The sequence below is a fragment of the Gymnodraco acuticeps genome, unplaced genomic scaffold (genome assembly GCF_902827175.1).
Source record: "Gymnodraco acuticeps unplaced genomic scaffold, fGymAcu1.1, whole genome shotgun sequence".
Lineage (NCBI taxonomy): Eukaryota > Metazoa > Chordata > Actinopteri > Perciformes > Bathydraconidae > Gymnodraco > Gymnodraco acuticeps.
In genome coordinates this window covers 142,846-161,349 of record NW_022990055.1, presented here as the reverse complement: position 1 = coordinate 161,349, position 18,504 = coordinate 142,846, and the positions used below count along the sequence as shown (strand labels likewise).

General features: G+C 40.4%; 2 protein-coding genes across 2 annotated transcripts in view; one reads left to right on the top strand and one right to left on the bottom strand.

The window, feature by feature from the left end:
- Positions 1-624: 624 nt before the first annotated feature.
- Positions 625-18,504, bottom strand: part of uhmk1 (U2AF homology motif (UHM) kinase 1) — a 33,350-nt gene continuing 15,470 nt past the window's right edge. The window contains exons 10-11 of the mRNA XM_034215990.1: positions 1,616-1,702; positions 625-872 (exon numbers count right to left, since the gene is read on the bottom strand). Coding sequence (XP_034071881.1) covers positions 709-872; positions 1,616-1,702 — 251 coding nt within the window. The 3' untranslated portion in view covers positions 625-708. The remainder of the gene's footprint in view (positions 873-1,615; positions 1,703-18,504) is intronic.
- mep1b (meprin A, beta) lies at positions 1,503-17,332 on the top strand. Its single transcript, XM_034215989.1, has 13 exons — positions 1,503-1,547; positions 1,631-1,674; positions 2,258-2,336; positions 2,422-2,539; positions 3,809-3,987; positions 4,391-4,609; positions 6,545-6,694; positions 13,142-13,357; positions 13,867-14,120; positions 14,985-15,195; positions 15,273-15,449; positions 16,587-16,843; positions 16,980-17,332. Exons 4-13 carry the CDS (start codon positions 2,424-2,426, stop codon positions 17,022-17,024), a joined length of 1,824 nt encoding a protein of 607 aa, XP_034071880.1. The 5' UTR covers positions 1,503-1,547; positions 1,631-1,674; positions 2,258-2,336; positions 2,422-2,423; the 3' UTR covers positions 17,025-17,332.

The following is an 18,504-nucleotide window of genomic DNA, read 5'->3' as shown; positions in this document are numbered from 1 at the left end:
GCAGCCATGGCACTCCGGTGGATCGTTCTGTTCTTTGGGCTCGGACTGGTAAGTGTGAATAATTATATATAAATGATCTCCAGGGCTTCAATTAGAGTCACTACAGTTATATAGGAAAACATTTAAAATATTAAATGTAATTTATATGTAATATAATAATTTATATTAAATATAATTTTAATTAAATAAAACATTTAATTAAATAGTATATCAATCATAAAACTTTCCCATTTAATTACTTACTTTAAGAGAAAAAAAATTCAATATGCAAATTATGCATTTGTGCTAATTTGCACAAATGTCCGATATAAATGGAAACGTTGAACAAGCCATGTTCAATTTATTTGTTTTATTTTGTTGGCATATGAAATCAAATAGCTTTTACAATGGGACTTTTGGATATGTCTTTTGCTTGCTCTATAAATCACAATATGCTGCCAGGAACAGCTAATTATTTTTGGGGTAAAAAATGTTCTATAAATCAGGTTATGAACAATGTATGAAGAAACCCCTCTGTGAAACGTTCAGATACATGGATGCAGTGGTTTGCAAAAGTATTTTACCCCCTTGAAATGTATCAGAGATGTCTGGATTACAAAGTATTCTTAGAAATGTATCCAGTCCGTTTTTTTTTAAAGAAACTCATATGATCCAGCAGTACATTTTCAACGCCAAAATGAATGATCTGTTAGCCAATGGGGTAAGTATCTACCAACTCGGCACACTGTTGGGGGGATTTCTGACTTCTTGGCAGATTTGCTCCAGGTTCTTCACATTGGTTGCATGACTCTTGTGGATTGCAGCTTTCAAACAGCACCACGGTCTCTCAATGGGATAGAGATCTGGACTTTCACTTAGCCACTGTAGGACACCTGTTTGTTGTGATTGACAATGTCATTATTAGTATGAAACGTTTTCTTACATGTTGTGTTTTTATATGCAAATAAACCATTATGTAATGCTGACTGTGGGTGAATTTAGGAGAAATCTACAGACCAAAAATAGTTAGTAATCACCTAAATGTGTATGTTGGATGTTTTCAAACTAGTCTGAAAGAAGAAAAAACTCTTAAAATGGACCAGTGCATATAAAAACATGAAAAACAGTACATTTCTTCAATCATGTCATGAATAATCTTGATTAATTTATTTTCTAATGTATGCATGTTGTTTTTAGGCAGCAGCTAAGCTAACAGGAGATACAGGTGAGGCACATATTATGATGTTTTTGGATTTAAAGTGTTTTAGTCAGGTGGGGTTAAGATGACAAAACACAAAGAGACACACACACACACACACCCACACACATACACACACACCACATTTATATTCAACCAAATGCTTTAATGTGCTGTTGTTTCTGAGTATGAAAATATATGTGACATGTTTAGGTTAACATGCCTCAGGTCTATGCTAACTGCACCAGTACATTCATAATTGCGTTAATAATATCGTACTGTAATCCCATATTTGAGCTTCATATTATTGACTCTACAGAAACTGATGTGGATGAAGGCCATGACTGGGACATCTTTAACATCAATAAAGGTTTGTGGACACATTTATTTGTTTTGCTTTATTTGTCCATGTCTCTGAGGATTTTAATATACCAATACCATTTATCTGTGCAGCGGGGGGGCTGGATCTGCTGGAGGGAGACATCGATCTGGAGGAGGTGAGCCCGTCTGAGTATGACTTCATATCTGCACACACAAAATGATATACTGAAAAGAGAGCATCCATACTCAGCTTATCACCGATAGCAATCAGAACAAATGTAAATAGATTTATTTTCATATTATATTCATTCACATATGGCTGTCACCATATCAGATTTGCACTCCATGATTATCATTGCCAAAATAATAAAGGAATATTGATATTATTGTGATATTTATAGATCATTTAAAACAGAAATAATAATGATATCAGGCAAAAACTGCACAAATGTTGATTGTGCATTTTCCCTCTTTTTTCGGCAATTCATTCGACTATATTTGTTTAGAATTATTTATATTTCGTTTATTATTAATCATTTGTATATTATTAATAAAGACACAAAAACAATTCTGTGATTCTGTTATAATGAAGATCATAAGGCTTTAATGTAACAGAATACCCTCCAAGGGAATCTAATTTGCATGCAATCTAGCAAAGCTAACAATTTAAGAACATCCTTTAAAGTGAGAATGTTCTTGTTGGTGCTTTTTCTTTATCTATTTCTATTGTTTACATGTTGTTCTCTTCATTGATATCAGTCAGTCAACAGAAACTCCATTATAGGAGACAAGTACCGCTGGCCAACAACACTCCCCTATTACCTGGAGGATAGTCTGGGTAAGACACACACATAACCCTGTCATGTCATTATGGATATACAACAAATTGGAATGTTTTTTAATCTTTGTCTTATACTCTGCAGATATGAATGCAAAGGGAGTCATCCTGAAGGCATTTGACCAGTACAGACTGAAGACCTGCATTGACTTCTCTCCATGGAAAGGAGAGGAGAACTACATCTCTGTGTTCAAAGGGAGCGGGTGAGCGCTGTGTTTGGTCCATTTAAACAAACCAGAACTATCTCAGTGCTGATTCCATGCTTGCTGGGGAAATGTGTCCCAACATATGTCAAGGCAAACACTACATTCCCAACAAATGTTTGAGATACCCTAATACTTTTAGAAATGCTATAGGCCAAACAAAAATGAATGTGAAGGAGGTTTCTTGTGACAAACCCAGAGAGAATTACACCCCTTAGCTCTACAGAACCTTTTAGGATCTTTCCGCTCCGTTTGGGTTTTTGGTGCACAACCTAAACAGTTTACAGTGAAATAGCTCAAATAAACCAACTATACGCTAACTATCCAGCACCTAAGATGAACATTTTGGCCACAAGATCCTTCTCTGGGATTGATTGAAACCAAATAATATCGAAAAGGATCTAGAATTTTTTATTATTATTATGAAAAAGTAACTCATTTGGTATAGCGAGAACGCACAGATAGATAGAATGGGTGGGATGAAACCCTCTTTTAATGGTCACACATGCAGAGCACACAGCACACACAGTGACATGTGTTCTCTGCTTTTAACCCATCCTAGTACCAGGAGTCTAGTACTAGGAGCAGTGGGCAGCTATTGTACAGCGCCCAGGGAGCAATTGGAGTGGGGGGGGGGTGTCCGGTGCCTTGCTCAAGGGCACCACGGCAGGGCAGGAGGTGAAGTCCACACTCCATATTTGGTGTCTTAGTCTGGTCGGGGACTTAACCCGGCGACCCTACAGCTCACAGTCCAAGCCCCTACCGACTGAGCCGCTGCCGGATAGGCAGGTCTAACAAACAGGACTTTCAGCCAGGAGACCACTGTTTCTCTCATTTGTGAAACCAAAAGTCAACTTGTCAAATGTTGTCCAGTAGGTATGAGAATGTGTTGGTCCTTCAGTGTTTTGTTCACAGTTTGATCTGCTTTCCCCAAGTGGCAAACATTTTGATATCTGCTTTAGGCCACATAGAATTTCAACAAAAACCTAATCAAAGTGCAGAATAATTTCCAGGATAATGTGCTATTATTTCAGGTTTATGTCAGTCTTCTGATACTGGATCACTGCATGTCTTATTGAATATTAAATATACATAAACATGACAAATAACCTCTCTTGACAAACAAAAGAGCATATACATTAAAGTAACACAGTATCTTCTAAGCTAGATCCAGGAGAGCTTCCCATGTTTTGTCATCCTCCTAATGTCAGATGTCTCCCTTTGCTTAAAAGACTATAAAGTGAAATGTGCACGTTGTGTTTTCCGTAGATGCTACTCCTCTGTAGGGAACCAGCGAGTGGGGAAGCAGCGGCTGTCCATAGGTAGAAACTGTGATCGCCTAGGAACCGTTGAGCACGAGTTCCTGCACGCTCTTGGCTTCTGGCACGAGCAGTCCAGAGCTGACCGCGATGATTACGTTGACATCATGTGGGATCGCATCGAACCTGGTAACATTCATCTGCAACACCTTTAACTACAGCTCGCTTAAAATGGTGGATACTCATGCAGGGACTTTATACAATATGAGTACACAAACTATAAAGTGGTGCAGATATGAGTCCTGTTTTTGGTTTCACGTCCACGACATTTGACACATGTATTTACGCTTAAAACATCAGATAATATCTAGAGAATATTCTGCTTTTCTTATTTTCTGTGATCTTCTGAAATCCAATGGAAAAACCAAATTGCCAGAATTGCTTTTTGTCGAGGGAACCCTTGTGATGCTAACTTCCGGGTCGGTCTACAAAAATACGTCATCACTGCCGGCTGTTATTTTCTCCTTAAACATGTATGCTACCTGAATACAACAAAGTTCTGAATTCAGCCTCATCTTCTTAAATTTCCCAGGTAAAGAGCACAACTTTAAAACATACGACGACACAGTGTCCAGTGCTCTGGGCGTTGCCTATGACTACGGCTCTGTAATGCACTACAGCAAGACTTCCTTCAACATCGCCTCCGAGCCCACCATCGTCACCAAGATCCCGCACTTCATGGACGTGATTGGTCAGAGGATGGGCTTCAGTGCTAGTGACCTCACCAAGCTCAACCACCTCTACAACTGCAGTGAGTCCATTTGGCCATCAAAGTTTAAATGAAGCATAAAACCTGAACTTTGAGAGTTCAACAATCAATAACCCAAATTAGGTCATGAAATATTATTTGTGTGAGGTACAAGTAAGGTCAGACTTATCTGGTGTACACTGATGCTTACAGTATATACTGTATATACTGTAAATAAATAATTGTAGGCAGTCATCTCTAATTATTAGCCCTTAGTACTAAAGCCATTTGTTATGATTTGCTCGTCAGCAGTATTGAGGGATTAATCAACCAAATATTCCCCGGGATAAATGCAGTAATCTGACTCTAATTTTGAAAACTACTGGCCCTATTTTAATTTAACTTGTTGAAATTATGCAGCACTGGCTAACATGCAATCGATTTCCCTTTTTGAAAGGGCATTGGTGGTGTTTTTTAAATCTTTCACTCATGGCCTTATTTATGCAGAAAGTTTTCAAGGGTCAGATCAGAACAGAGTCGCTCTGAACTCTTGAAGCTCTTTTCGGTTCAATGTGTTTTTCAGTCCAGGTGAACCTATGTTGGGAGATGATGTAACAACATTGTGTCAGGGAACTTTTGTTCTCTACCAGCATATCAGCCCTCAGTTATCAAGCTGGCTGATGCACTGATGATATCACTCCTTTCATGCAGGGTAAATAAAAGCTGGCTCTGTGATAACATTGATCAAAGGTGTCCTGACTCAAAACTGTTACATAAGAGGTTTCCAACTAATAATGAATGAAGTGCCATTTACACGAGAACGCAAACGGGTTGTACTTTTCTCTTTCGTATAGCCCGTTCGTTCACACGAGGCCGTAACGGAAACGCGGAAACGGACCCCGCAAACGTTCACAACGTGGATAGATCTGCAAACGGAACGCTCTGGGAGGCCAAACGGCTCTGTGTGTACGCCCTATACGATAATTTCTTGATAACGATGAAGCCATAGCCCCGCCTCTTCCCACCTCTGCTGCTCACTGCTGTAGCATGGTCAGTAGCTACTGTCAGTAGCTACTGCTACTGCTACTGACCATGCTACAGATGTTAGTGCAAAAATCTACAGCTCCTCTACCACAACCATCAGCAACAAGTGGACATGGAGAACTACATGAACTACATGTTGCTAAATCCACCGCGGGGCATAAACAGGACAACCATGGCAACCATGCTCGGGGGTCTTCTTCGCTGCTTTTGGTGTATTTTGTGGCGAAAGTACAGCGCCACTTACAGGCCCGGCATATGTACCAGCGCTCCCGAGCGGTCTCGTGTGAACGGAAGACTTTTTTATATCGTATTAGTTTGCGTTTCGTATGCGTTTGCATGTAAATAGGGTCTGAGTATGTGCTGCGATGCATACTAAATGTTATAAGTGTATTCCTCTGAATGGATCAAACAGCAACTATCGCAACAATGAAATCTTAACATTGGAAGTATTAAGTTGTGCATTATACTATACTTGGGAGATTTTTTTAAATGTTACAACCTGTGCATCTTTTGGAGAGAATTGATCTAATGTATTGCAAAGGAATGGCTATGGCAATTCATTTGTTAGACGAGTTTGTTAGGGTTTAAATATATTTCAAAAGTCTGTGATTCTTGGAGTTGAGGAATGAGGCTGCTTCTGTTATTATTTGGTTTAATTATAAATGGTCAGAGAATGTAAAATAACTGACAGTAATAAAAAAAGACTTTGTTTTGCTGATTTTGCTTATTCTAAGGAATATGTTTGTTGCCTACAGTAAGTGGAAGGATGGATGTGATTGCCTGTGTTATTTTATATCTATGTATACTGTATTTATCTTTGCAATACTATGTACATTTTGGTAGCATTCCAGGATTATGACAGCACTTCTGATCAGTCAAACAAGATTAAGTCTTGGTTATTCAAGGCTGCTGCATTTCCATTTTCATTCAAATATTACTGTTTCCTCTCCACAGGGAAGTCCTCAACCTTTGTGGACAGCTGTAACTTTGAGGAGGAGAACATATGTGGCATGATTCTTGGTCCTGGTAATGCAAAGTGGGAGCACCGCAGTTCTGTGAGCGGAGGGCCTCAGACTGACTTCTCCAACCTGGGTCAATGTAAAGGTGACTGTCAATCAAAAGTGATGGTGAAAAGTCGTAGATTTTGCTTTTAAAATCTACTTTGGAATCAGAACGCTTTTAAAGGAACCAAATATGTCACAAAATATCTAAAAGTCTCAATTTCAGGGAAATAATGCATTCACAAAAATGGCCTCTTCAGTTTAAACAGATTATTTGGAAGTGAAACCCTGGAAAATGCAGATAAAGAATCCGTTTATTTAAAACTAAACAATTATCTGTGTTGTTGTACAGGTAGCAGTTATGACAAAGAAAGCTAATCACTTCTTTTTTTCTTATCTAGCCTCATAGTGTGCTGGCCTTGGTGTTGACTGATTTATAACATAAGCTGTACAAAGTACGGGCTGGCAGTGAAAAACACATTGATTATTTTTTATTAGGATTGTTATTATGATTAGTTTTTATATTGTTAAGCTATATAGCAATATATTGAGGTTTTATTAGATGCAATCAAGTGTGGCTTTTGTAATGACTTTCAAAAAAGAAAAAAAAGAAATGTTCTTGGATTTAAGCTCAGAGAGCTCTGGAAATGAAATGTTTGAATTCTGATCTAAATGGGGTTTTTTTCTACTGTGTTTATTCAATAACAACAGGTGTTAATATTTCTACATGAAAATGTAAAATGACTGTCACATTACTATTTAGTTGCTATAACAATAGAGTGGTGCAGTGACGAGTCCTAAAACCCTGAAGTGAGTTAGCATTTTACCACTACCGGTTCCCTCGTCTCAGAGTCAACGGGATTTCTCCATAGGATTTGGGAAAATAGCTCCAAATAAGGTCTCACCCCTAGTTTCCACCGGGTCCGTCTGCGGCGTGTTACGGCTGCGCCGCGGTTTTGGTCCGGCCTCCTCCGGCGTCATACCCTACCGGGCGCGTTTCACGAGCGTTTCAGAAGCATTACGGAAGCGGAGCGTCGTGCATGCCGGCTCGCAGTTCTTGTTGATTTGGGCATATTTCCTGGACATTTGTACTTCTACAAGAAAGTAAGTAGGCTACGTAGTTAAATGGTTTATTTTTGTGTCTGTTCAAATCGTGTTTATTGTTGTTATTTCCTATTTTGTTGTGTTGTAGACTACAGACATAATTAATAATAATTGTAATAGTCCAGTTAAAAACAACATGAATCAAAGATGGGTTGCTGTATTTTAGTGGTAAAAAAAATGCATTCATCATCATAATTATTCTATATAATTTACCAGTGGCGTTTCTATATGTACAAAAGTGGTGGGGCACAAAAAACGTAGATGTCTATATATAAGCTTCTGCAGTGAGGTTCATGGCTGGCGAGGCACTGGCACTGACTCTTCAGGTTTACAAATATTATATTTTGACCTAAATCAAAATATAATATTATTTTCAAAAGCCTCTTTAGTCTGATGCTTCAATTAATTGTAAACAGACAGTTCAACAGAAGGATACTCAAAAAATGTAATTTTATCATTTAAATATTGAATTGTTCTCTCTTAGTAAGATCCCATTTTCAATCAAATTGTGGTCTTACCTTGACTTGAAGATGAAGTCCATTTGCCTATCCTTCTGGACAAAAATCTCTATTACTTTTTTGTAAAAGTCCTCCTTATCTTCTTGTAGTTTCAAAAGTCTATCATAAATCTAATCTAATCAATGGATTTATGATTAGAAAATTATAAAAGTAGGGTAGACATGTGGATATTATCCAGCTGAACAAAACGTACATTTATCTAACAGCTACGTTTCCCACAGATCTTATTTGGAGCTATTTTCTAAAATCCTATGGAGAAATCTCATTGCTTTTTTGTGGAGGGAAGCCATGCGCAGCTTACTTCCGGGTTTTAGGACGCGTCTCTCTCCTCCTCTTCACCTGCTCTTCACACACCACACTTTTCGCGGCACACGTACTTACAGCCAATCAGCTCTGAATGATGTGAGATTACGTATGGTGGGGATGGCAGCTCTATGCCCCTATGGTCATTATTTTTTGCCACACACATTAAATAGGAAAATACTCTGAGCATGCACAGTGTAGTTTTTACAGTCACCGTTCACTTAGACAGTGAGAGGGAGGGGCAGGATCAGGTTTTGTCCCGCATGGCTCTAAACAAACAGCTCAATAGGCACACACTGTAGACACTAATTAGAAGAACACAGACTAAAACAGCAATGTACAGACGAATCAGATAATTAAACATGATCTTAAAATATATTTTATATTTTAATTAATTTTTTGCATTTTGTTGTAATCATTATTTTAATACTTTCTGCTGACACTAGGTGGGGCTGTGGACCCGGTGGAAACTAGGGGTGAGGTTGACACAAATTTAAGAGACGGATCACGTTTTGTTCTACGACATTAAATACATCAGCAGTGGTGATTTTTGAAGACTTTACAATGGTTGTTAACAAGTGGCTGAATAGGACTACAGAAGTTGTCGAGGACGTTGTACGTCATTACACCGAACACGTAAACACTCCCGCTAAATTAGTTTGCCTCTGTTCTGCTTGAAAGCAAGTATCTGCCTCCTGCTTCAACTTGTACAATTTTTAATCTGTAGTTTTTAATCTTAAATTGGCGTGACGTTGAAGTCGTGCGACCCTGCTGTACTTATAGCATAACGTTAGCATTTTGCTTCTGGCGATTAGATTTTTTTTTTATAAAAGTAGGGTAGACATGTGGATATTGTCCGGCTGAACAAAACGTGCATTTATCAAACAGGTTCATTTTCCACAGACCTTAATCGAGCTATTTTCCAAAATCCTATGGAGAAATGTCCCCCTTTTTTGTCGAGGGAATCCGTGCGCAGTTTACTTCCGTCTAAATACATAATCCCTGCACCACTCTATTGAGAACCTGGGCCCTTTCTCATTTCTCTAACTCCCCTCCTCGACTCCCCTCCTCGACTCCTATCCTCGAGACTTAGTCCCGCCCACAGGAGATGCGAGCGGAGGAGCCGAGGAGGGGAGCCGAGTAGAGAGGAGGGGAAGCAGCAGGCGGTTAGAGAAATGAGAACTCCTCTCCTCTGAGCGGTCATTTTAAAGAGACGTCCATTAATGATGACAGGAGGCACAGCAGCCCTCTGTCTGATGGACAGATGTGTTCATGACGACTTATATATTTACTTTAATTCATTCACAGTGCGGTATAATGAGACAATAACAGGCTACAGATGCGGACACACACACACACACACATATTCTTTCACACACAGTGACGTCACGAGCTACCCACAATGCAACGCGCGCCATATATATATAAATACGCCATTTTCCTGGAGGTGCTAATATCCTGGAGGTGCTAATATAAACAGCTAGCTAACGTAGCCAGGCAGAGCGCACTAGGTTTTTTTTCTGAATTAACGACCGAAGAAATCGCTGCATGTCTTCGGATTACATCTCTGGACTTGAGGGGTGTGCTCTAGGTCGTTACCAGCGTAGTCTAGAGCTGTGTGGGTTGTCCGATTGCCCTTACAGACTGCCTGCAGATGTATGGAAAAACGACTCTCGAAAGTGGCCTTCGGTCGATTTTGGCAGCATCTACGTCTATCTTCTGGAAACACCAGGGGCCTATACTACGAAGCTGGCTCAACCTAACCTGGATATGTTTGAGTTAGCCGGTTGGCCTAATCCAAAACATACGCGCTCTCGCTAAACTGTACTACGATGCTGGTTATCAAGTAGATCGCTCAAGCCAGCCGTGTCCTATCTAGTTAGGTGCGCGTTCACATGAAAGGGGTGGTATTTGGAGCATTCGACCAATCACAAACATGGAGAAGCGTACTGACAGCGCAGCGTCATACTTCCTGAATGAAAAGTCAACTTTAATACTAGTCAAAAATGAAGAAGTTAAACTTTAAACATCCATGACTTAAACACTTTATCCAGGATAAAAGCCACATAGCTGCACCTGCAAGGTGAATACAGCTGGCAAAAGAAAAAGTGTTTGAATGCGTACATTAACAGGTTTATGATATCACTGCCCCGTCTAAAACACGATCTGACTTTAATTACATTTGTCTCGAGTGTTTCGTCAACTTAATGTATTCCTTAAAATAATACTTCTGCATGTGACACTGTGAGTGTTGCACGGCCAGATACGGCTCAGCTGACTCAGATAAGGAAATATGATACATTATGATGTGATATGCCGCGGACTCTACTTAATGTTACTCTGATCCGGTTACTTATGTTGTGGCAGATATTTAAGTAAGCTTTCTTAACGCTAATGTTATAATAGTCAGATTGCTCTGAAGATGGGAGGTGATATTCTATTAATGTTCACGTTCACACAGTCGGTGATTTTTGCCGGCCGTCTTTCCTGCGACGGCAGCTTTTCTGTATTTCCTTTCTCCTGTAATATGACTTGATCGCTTTAAACTCCGCACACTGCTCTCTGATTGGTCAGCAGGCAGTGCTTTCACTGAGTTAAGCTCTTAGCCTGCAACCTAACCTGGTCCCGACCAGGTTAGCCGCTAAGCATAAGTTACCATGGAGATCTAGCCTGCTAAAAAGAGAACCAGCTTCGTAGGACCGGAAAGCCGGAGTTTTCCCTGAATTTAGCTGGCTAAGTGAAAATCCTGCTTCGTGGTATACCCCCCAGGTGAATACCCCACTTGTCACAATAATATTATCATGCCAATGTATATATGTGGTATTTTAAAGTTGACTATATTGATTAAGGCAATAGACTATGATATTCTGGTTGCACCTCGTGTGAAATGGCGGATACCGGAAGTACGGTGTCGCCCTCGGCCCAAAACCCGTATGTGTGTGTGAAAGAATAGCATATATGTATATATTTATATAAATATATACAATTTTAGAATCAAACAGAGCACTCTCATAGTAACGTAACACTATCAGAGAATGGTCGCTACAATGAGGAAAATAAATTACGGGCCAAAAGTTTTATTTACAAGTATTAAAAGTAAGCAGAGGACACCAAACCAACTGAGACCTGTCTGTCCGCTGCATCTGCACACTGTATAACACACACCTACAGCTCCTAAAGCATATAATCAGGCTACAGCCGTTGTGTATTTTATTATGTGAAGCACTAAATGGTTTTTTTTTTTTTAAATCGACTCTTTGTTTGTAGATATCTACTAAACTAAATCAAATAAAGAGAGTAGGCCTGTTATACTGAGTGATATATATATATATATTATACACACTGCTCTGCTTTCTGCACGGACCTCACAGCTGTTCTCACTGTAAACATCGTGTCGCGATGAGAGCAGTTAATAAAATAATATCCAGGGGATGCATGCAGAGCTGTCATTGGCTGAGATACATTTGGCCGTGCGTCACGACTCTTTGAAACATCTCTGTTCCCGGAAATGCATCCACGAAGGAGCCGTGGAGGACCCATCAGTGTATCCTCGGTTATAGCTCCTCCAGAGAGCCTCCTTGACGCTCGATCCTCGAAGTGCATTTAGAGAAATGAGATGTCCTTCAACATGGCGCGCTGAAATTCATTTCCGGGTCACTAACGGAGGACCGAGGAGTCGAGAAGGGGGATTTGATGAAATGAGAAAGGGCCATAGTGTTGTGGAGCACTTCAGCCTCTAGTGGCCAAAATGACTATTACAACAACAAATACTGAAAGATTGTCCAGACAAAAAGTTGTATTTCTCCACCTGTTTCCCAGACGAAGACTTTTCATTCAGAAATATTATTCTGACTGAATCTGTTTCACAGTTGTTGTTGTTGTTGTTGTTTTTAATTTGTAAGGATTATTTTCCAATGACAATCTATGTTAAACCACACTTAGAAAATAGATCCCTAGTATTCTCTATTTTTGCCTCTTAGAGCTTTAGTAATCCACCCCTTACGGTAGCTAATAACTTGAACCTCTCATAGTCCAGGCAGTATGATTTGGAGGAGACTTTAAGCCTACTGAATTGTCAATGATGAGCTGCCATCCATGGAGGACCTTTACTCCCAGCGGCTCAGGAAGAAATCCCTCAGGATTATAAAAGACCCCCATCACCCCAGCCACAAACTGTTCAGTCTGCTGCCGTCTGGCAGGCGTTACCGCAGCATCCGGACTAAAACCACCAGACTCACACAGGCAATAAGACTGTAAAACACCTGAACTGTTGAAACAACATCCATAACATTCATCTGGCTGCTACTTAAAAATTATTTATCTATTTACCTAATATATTATTTCAATGACTTGCATATAGACTCTTATTGCACTATTTCACTTTTTTAAACTATTTTCTTACTATTTACTTGCACTATATTTTTCTGTTTATCTGTGTTTTGTGTTGCACTGTTTGAGAAGCCTGTGACACAAGATTTTCATCGACATAACTACACTGTAGCTATGTTCGTTTGACAAATAAAGAACATTGAACCTTGAGGTTTTTAAATAGGCAACCATAAAAATGTAATATGACAAACTTCTAAAGAGCCAACTGAACCAGCGTTGTCTCCCGCTGCCCTCAGGAAAAGGTTACTTCATGCACTTCAGCACAGCCTCTGCTGAACCTGGTGACCGTGCCTTCCTGGAGAGTCGTTGGCTTTACCCCAAACCCGGAGCCCAGTGTCTGACCTTCTTCCTCCATAATAGCGGGGCGGTCGATGATGTTCTCAACATCTGGGTGAGAGAGTATGACGAGGCCAACCCCGGTGGCAAACTGAGGCTCTTCAAGAGTATTTTAGGTAACAAACGAAAAATGACATATTATGGTACATGGTTTAATTACAATTGAAGCTTCTGTCTGCACAATTTTGAAGTTTGTGACTGCACATATTTTCACCGGCTTACCATGCAATCAGATCAATCAAAAATAAGCTTCCAAATGCACCAACAACCTCAACCATAGGAAATAGTTTTGTTATAGGGTGATTGTGGCTGCGAGGGAGTGCGGTCGTCTTTCAACCAGAAGGTTGTGGGTTCGATCCCAGGCCATGCAGCCAACATGTCGATGTATCCTTGGGCAAGATACTTAACCCTGAGTTGCTGCCGATGGCCAACGGTGTGTGAATGTGTGTGAATGTTAGGTCCTAGAGTAAGGTACACTGCTCTGTATGAATGGGTGTGAATGGGTGAATGACATGTACTGTAGTATGTAAAAGCGCTTTGAGGGGTCTTAAAGACTGGATAAAGCGCTATATAAGTACAGTCCATTTACCAGTCCATTATAAAATCTACATTATTTTTCTTACAGGAGTCATGGGCTCCTGGGAACTGCATACCATCAATGTGAATGTGACGAAGAAGGCGCGTGTGGTGTTTGAGGGCGTGAGGGGGAGTAGTCCAACCAAGGGAGGTTTCTCTCTGGATGACATCAACCTGTCCTCCACAAAGTGCCCTCAGCACATCTGGCACATCCGCAACATCACCCACCTGCTGGACACCACCCCTGTAGGAGAGAAAGTGTACAGCCCGCGCTTTCTGTCCAATGCAGGTTACTCCTTCCAGGTAAACGCCTATGAAATATGTAATCTTGGAACAATCAAGAGCTCAACCGTTGAGTTAAGTTACAGTTGTGGAGTGGTCGAATAAAGCACCAGGGTGTAGGGCATCATATTTTATTCATATCAAATAGGTACCAAATATAAAATATATATTTGGTATGATAATCTATCATCTAATTTGACTTGAATTGATATGGCCAACAGTGAGTCTACATAAAAAAGTACGGTGTAACACAAGCAAGCTATGGTATCTCACAAAATTGGTAAGCATAATTCGCTTATTAGCTCTCCCTGATGGAGACTTTTTGCGTGACTGCTTAGTAGAAGTGGATGACTTTGTATTACCTCAAAATCACAAGTCCTGAAGCACCAAGTCATTTACACTTAGAGATACCCCTAGTTCAGGATTTAGTGGATTTTATTAACGGAACACAATAACATGTATAACTATAACTTCATCAGTCTATGATCACCTGAAACCTTGTTGGTTTTTTTGTTAGCTTAAGTCGTTCATATCTTCATAGGGGGAGGTCCTCTTGCATGGAGTTCACCACTGTATGTTTCTTGGCTATGTTCCTACAGTAGCCCAGAATGGACAAACCAAAATCTGGTTCTACAGAGGGCCTTTGAGATTTGTAGTTACCCGAAGGACACCAAAGTTCTCTGACACCCTTAGTAAGTGAGGGTTGCAATCTGAAACCTCACTTTGAGATGCCACTAATACCACACAATACTTCTTTAACTCACATTTCCGTAGCATTCTTGCACTGATGTCTGCTGCAACAATGTTTTCGAATCATCTAATCATGAAGTTAAAGTAAAAAAAAAAGTACTTTAAAATTACTTCATTCTGTTCTGTGATTTGTAGGTCGGTGTGTACCTAAACGGAAAAAGCAGCAGTCCGGATAACATGGGCACATACTTCTACCTGACCTCCGGCCCCAACGACCACAAACTCAAGTGGCCGTGTCCATGGCAACAGGCAACTATGGCCCTTATGGACCAACAGTCTGACATCAGACAGCAAATGAACATGCACAGAATGGTCACCACCGAGCCAGACAAGATGTCCTCTGATGGTAAGAGAAGGATGGAAACTCCTTACACAGTGAATTGTTTCTTTGTCAGAGAATGACAGTGGGTCTGTTTCTCCCAGGCACTGAGTTCTACTGGGACGATCCCCGGAAGGTGGGCTCGAAGGTGATAGCGTCCGATGGCAGCTATTACTATCGAGGCCCAGGCACCGGAACAAGTTCATTCATCACCCACAGTAGACTCAAGAGCAGGAACTTCATCAAAGGAGACGATGCCTACTTCCTATTCAGTCTGGAAGGTGTGGAGTCAGATGACCCCAGTATATAACATTATGGCGGTAGGGTGTGGTTATGGAGCTGTCTGGTGGCGGAGAGACCTGCATGACTCGGTCGGTGATCAGACAGCTGGATTTAATCAGGTGATCAGTTAGACAATCACAACATGATGGTAACCTGGTTCTTGCATGGATGTATAAAGATAACTGGATACAGTGTCATCTTTAAAAAATGTGCTCAGTGCTGCATAAAGCCAAAAATTGACTGACTGTAGGTACAAAAAGGACCTGGATTATCCAGGGACTCGGGCTCATAGAGCATGTGCACTTACGTTTTCCGAAAAACCCCTGCCTCGGATCCTGGCCCAAGCAAAGAGAAAGAAAAATAACTCTGGATTTGGCTTTGAGTGCATTTTAAGCTTTTAACCCTAAATATTTTAATAAGGGCTATAAAAGTGTTCATACTTGGTAGTTGATCTACCAGACCTCTTTGTATCAATATAATCAATAGGGAGAAGTATTGTGGGCCTATATGCAGTCACAAACTCAAACGTAAGTGTGGTATCAACTTTTGCCCACAATGGAACATTTGCATCAATGGCCAGCGCACTTCCAGGGGTCTTGGGTTATCGTCTCTTGCAACAGGCTGGGTCCTGATGGGAGGGACGTGTTCGGCATGGCAGTCTCTTTGTAAGGAAAGATTTTGGAATACAAACCTGATTGTTTTTGTCAAATCCTCTTGTCCTTTCATCGTGTTCCTGTTGAGGAGCCACTGTGAGAATCCCTGCTTACACTGCAGTTAAAACTGATTATGATTGAAGGAGAAGAGGATTTGACAAAGACAAACCGGGTTTCTATCCAAAAACTAGCCTTTGGACTCAACATAAAAACTCAAACACAACACTCCCCAAGTCCAGATGTTACTACTCCAAATACGTCCCTCCTCTCAGGAATCAGCTTCCAGAAGGAGACGAGAACCAAGCTCCCATCATGCTTTTATCGCCTGACTGATCACCTGATTCTGCCAGCTGTCTCATCTCCAGCTGAGTCACTCCTGTCTCTCCACAAGCAGCAATAACCGCACCCCATGCCAATGACAAACATCTGTACTGTCCACCTAAGATCTCTGAAACACCATGGTTGTTGTCTCCTTGTCCTCAGATATATCGGACCTGCTGGTGTCACAGCCTCTTCCCCGCTCTGCAGTCCATGCTGACCCCAGGCTGGTGAAGGCTGCAGACCCAGGTGCTCCTGAGGGGCCCGCTAAGCACACGCTGGTGGCAGCGGTGGCAGGGTGCGTGGCAGCAGCCATGATGGTGGTTTCCATGGCGATCGTAGGGAGAGCCTGGAGGAGGAGACAGCAGGAGAGCGACGGGGTGGTGATCATCCAGGACATGCCTGGATTCATAGAAGTGAGTGTAAGTAAACGTGAGAGTCAGCAGTATTTCACATCATGGTGATTTAGGTTAGCATTCATTTGTGCATCTGAAGCAAACGTATGCCTTTAGTTTGTGTTTGAATATCTGCACTAAATGTGTCTCTATTGTATTACAGGAGCACCCAACCAAAGATTTACCATCTCCTTTCACATCTCCATGATGTCCCCATCAAAGGAGAGAATCAGCATTTAACAGAAAAAGAGAGAATTCATTATTAAATTATCTTAGATTGTTATTTAGACATTCAACTCATGTTCATGTATGATTTGAATAAGTATGTTAGAAATAAAACCTCCGAGAGCATGCATGTTCACTTGTTCCAATCATTCATTCATTCATCAAGTCAAAAAGTGAGTGTTTCAGTACAGAGCTTACTTTTTAAGTAGGCATGTCACAATTATCCTGTATGCAATTATGTGATTCCTGATAATCATTCAAATACGATTACAACTGTCAATGACACTTAAACATACTGGAGTGACTTGCAACCTTACATTTGTTAAGACACTCACATTTGTTTCACTCCTCTAACATGATAACTGACGCCTTTTTTCAGTTATTGTCAGATTATGTCAGAATACTACAAATATCCTGATAATAAAAAAATGTGAAGAAAATGTTTGAAAAAAAACAAAAACTTTTGCATACCTTATTGGGTGCCGAGTTAATTAGTGTGGTGGGGTTAGACAGAGGTACCCGTTAATACAATATTTTCATCTATCCTGGCTAGCCCTGCATTCAGTTAGGGCTAGCTGAGTGCATTATCAGTAGTGGAATAGCCACACATCTAAATGGCTTTCCTGAAGGGATTGAAGTCTGAAATGGTAGCATGCAACCCCGAAGAGCATCGTTGAACAACCAAAGGGTCGCACAGAGAATACATGTACTATATGAGACCCGTTTCATTATTCTGTCCATCAATCAGTCACTTTTTGAGCCACAAACAGCAGACAAACATCAGTTCAGGTCAATCGTAATTTTTATTATGAGGTTTTCAAATATAACAGCACAAGTGTCATGATTCACTCTCCATTGGAAGGCTGTAAAACACGGATTAACTCGCAGTTTTACACGTTATATGTTTCCTGCATACAGAGATCTTCTCACATTGTCCGTCCCTTCATCAGACATTTTGAAACAGAAATTATATAATCATTTGCTTATATTCCATTTGACCTGTCGGACATTTGATGGCGACAGTAACGTTGCAAAATCAAATAATTTTGGTTTCGGTTGCCTGACTGATTTGGTATGTATAGGCGTGTTACAGCTCAACAGATATAGTTTCATTTAATGTTATTCCGCTTGGGGCTTATCGGACCCATTTTTAGGAAAATGCCAATCTTGAAGCATGACAAAGCTGCACTTATTCATATTTTTACATTAGCGATGGATCAGAGTATATTGAGGAGAGGGTTATTGGTAGAGCCAAACCCACACAGAGTTATAACCCAATTTTGCATGCTCAATTTTACAGAGCTTTTTAGTCTGTTTAGTTTTCTTTGCTAAATGCATCTATCAATAAATGCAGCTTTATATCAGAGTCGTTCATTTGGTATTGATAGAAAATCACAGCTTGTTTATTCCACTAGTAAACACTTTTTATATACTTTTTATTGCAGGTCTCCCTTGAAAAAGAG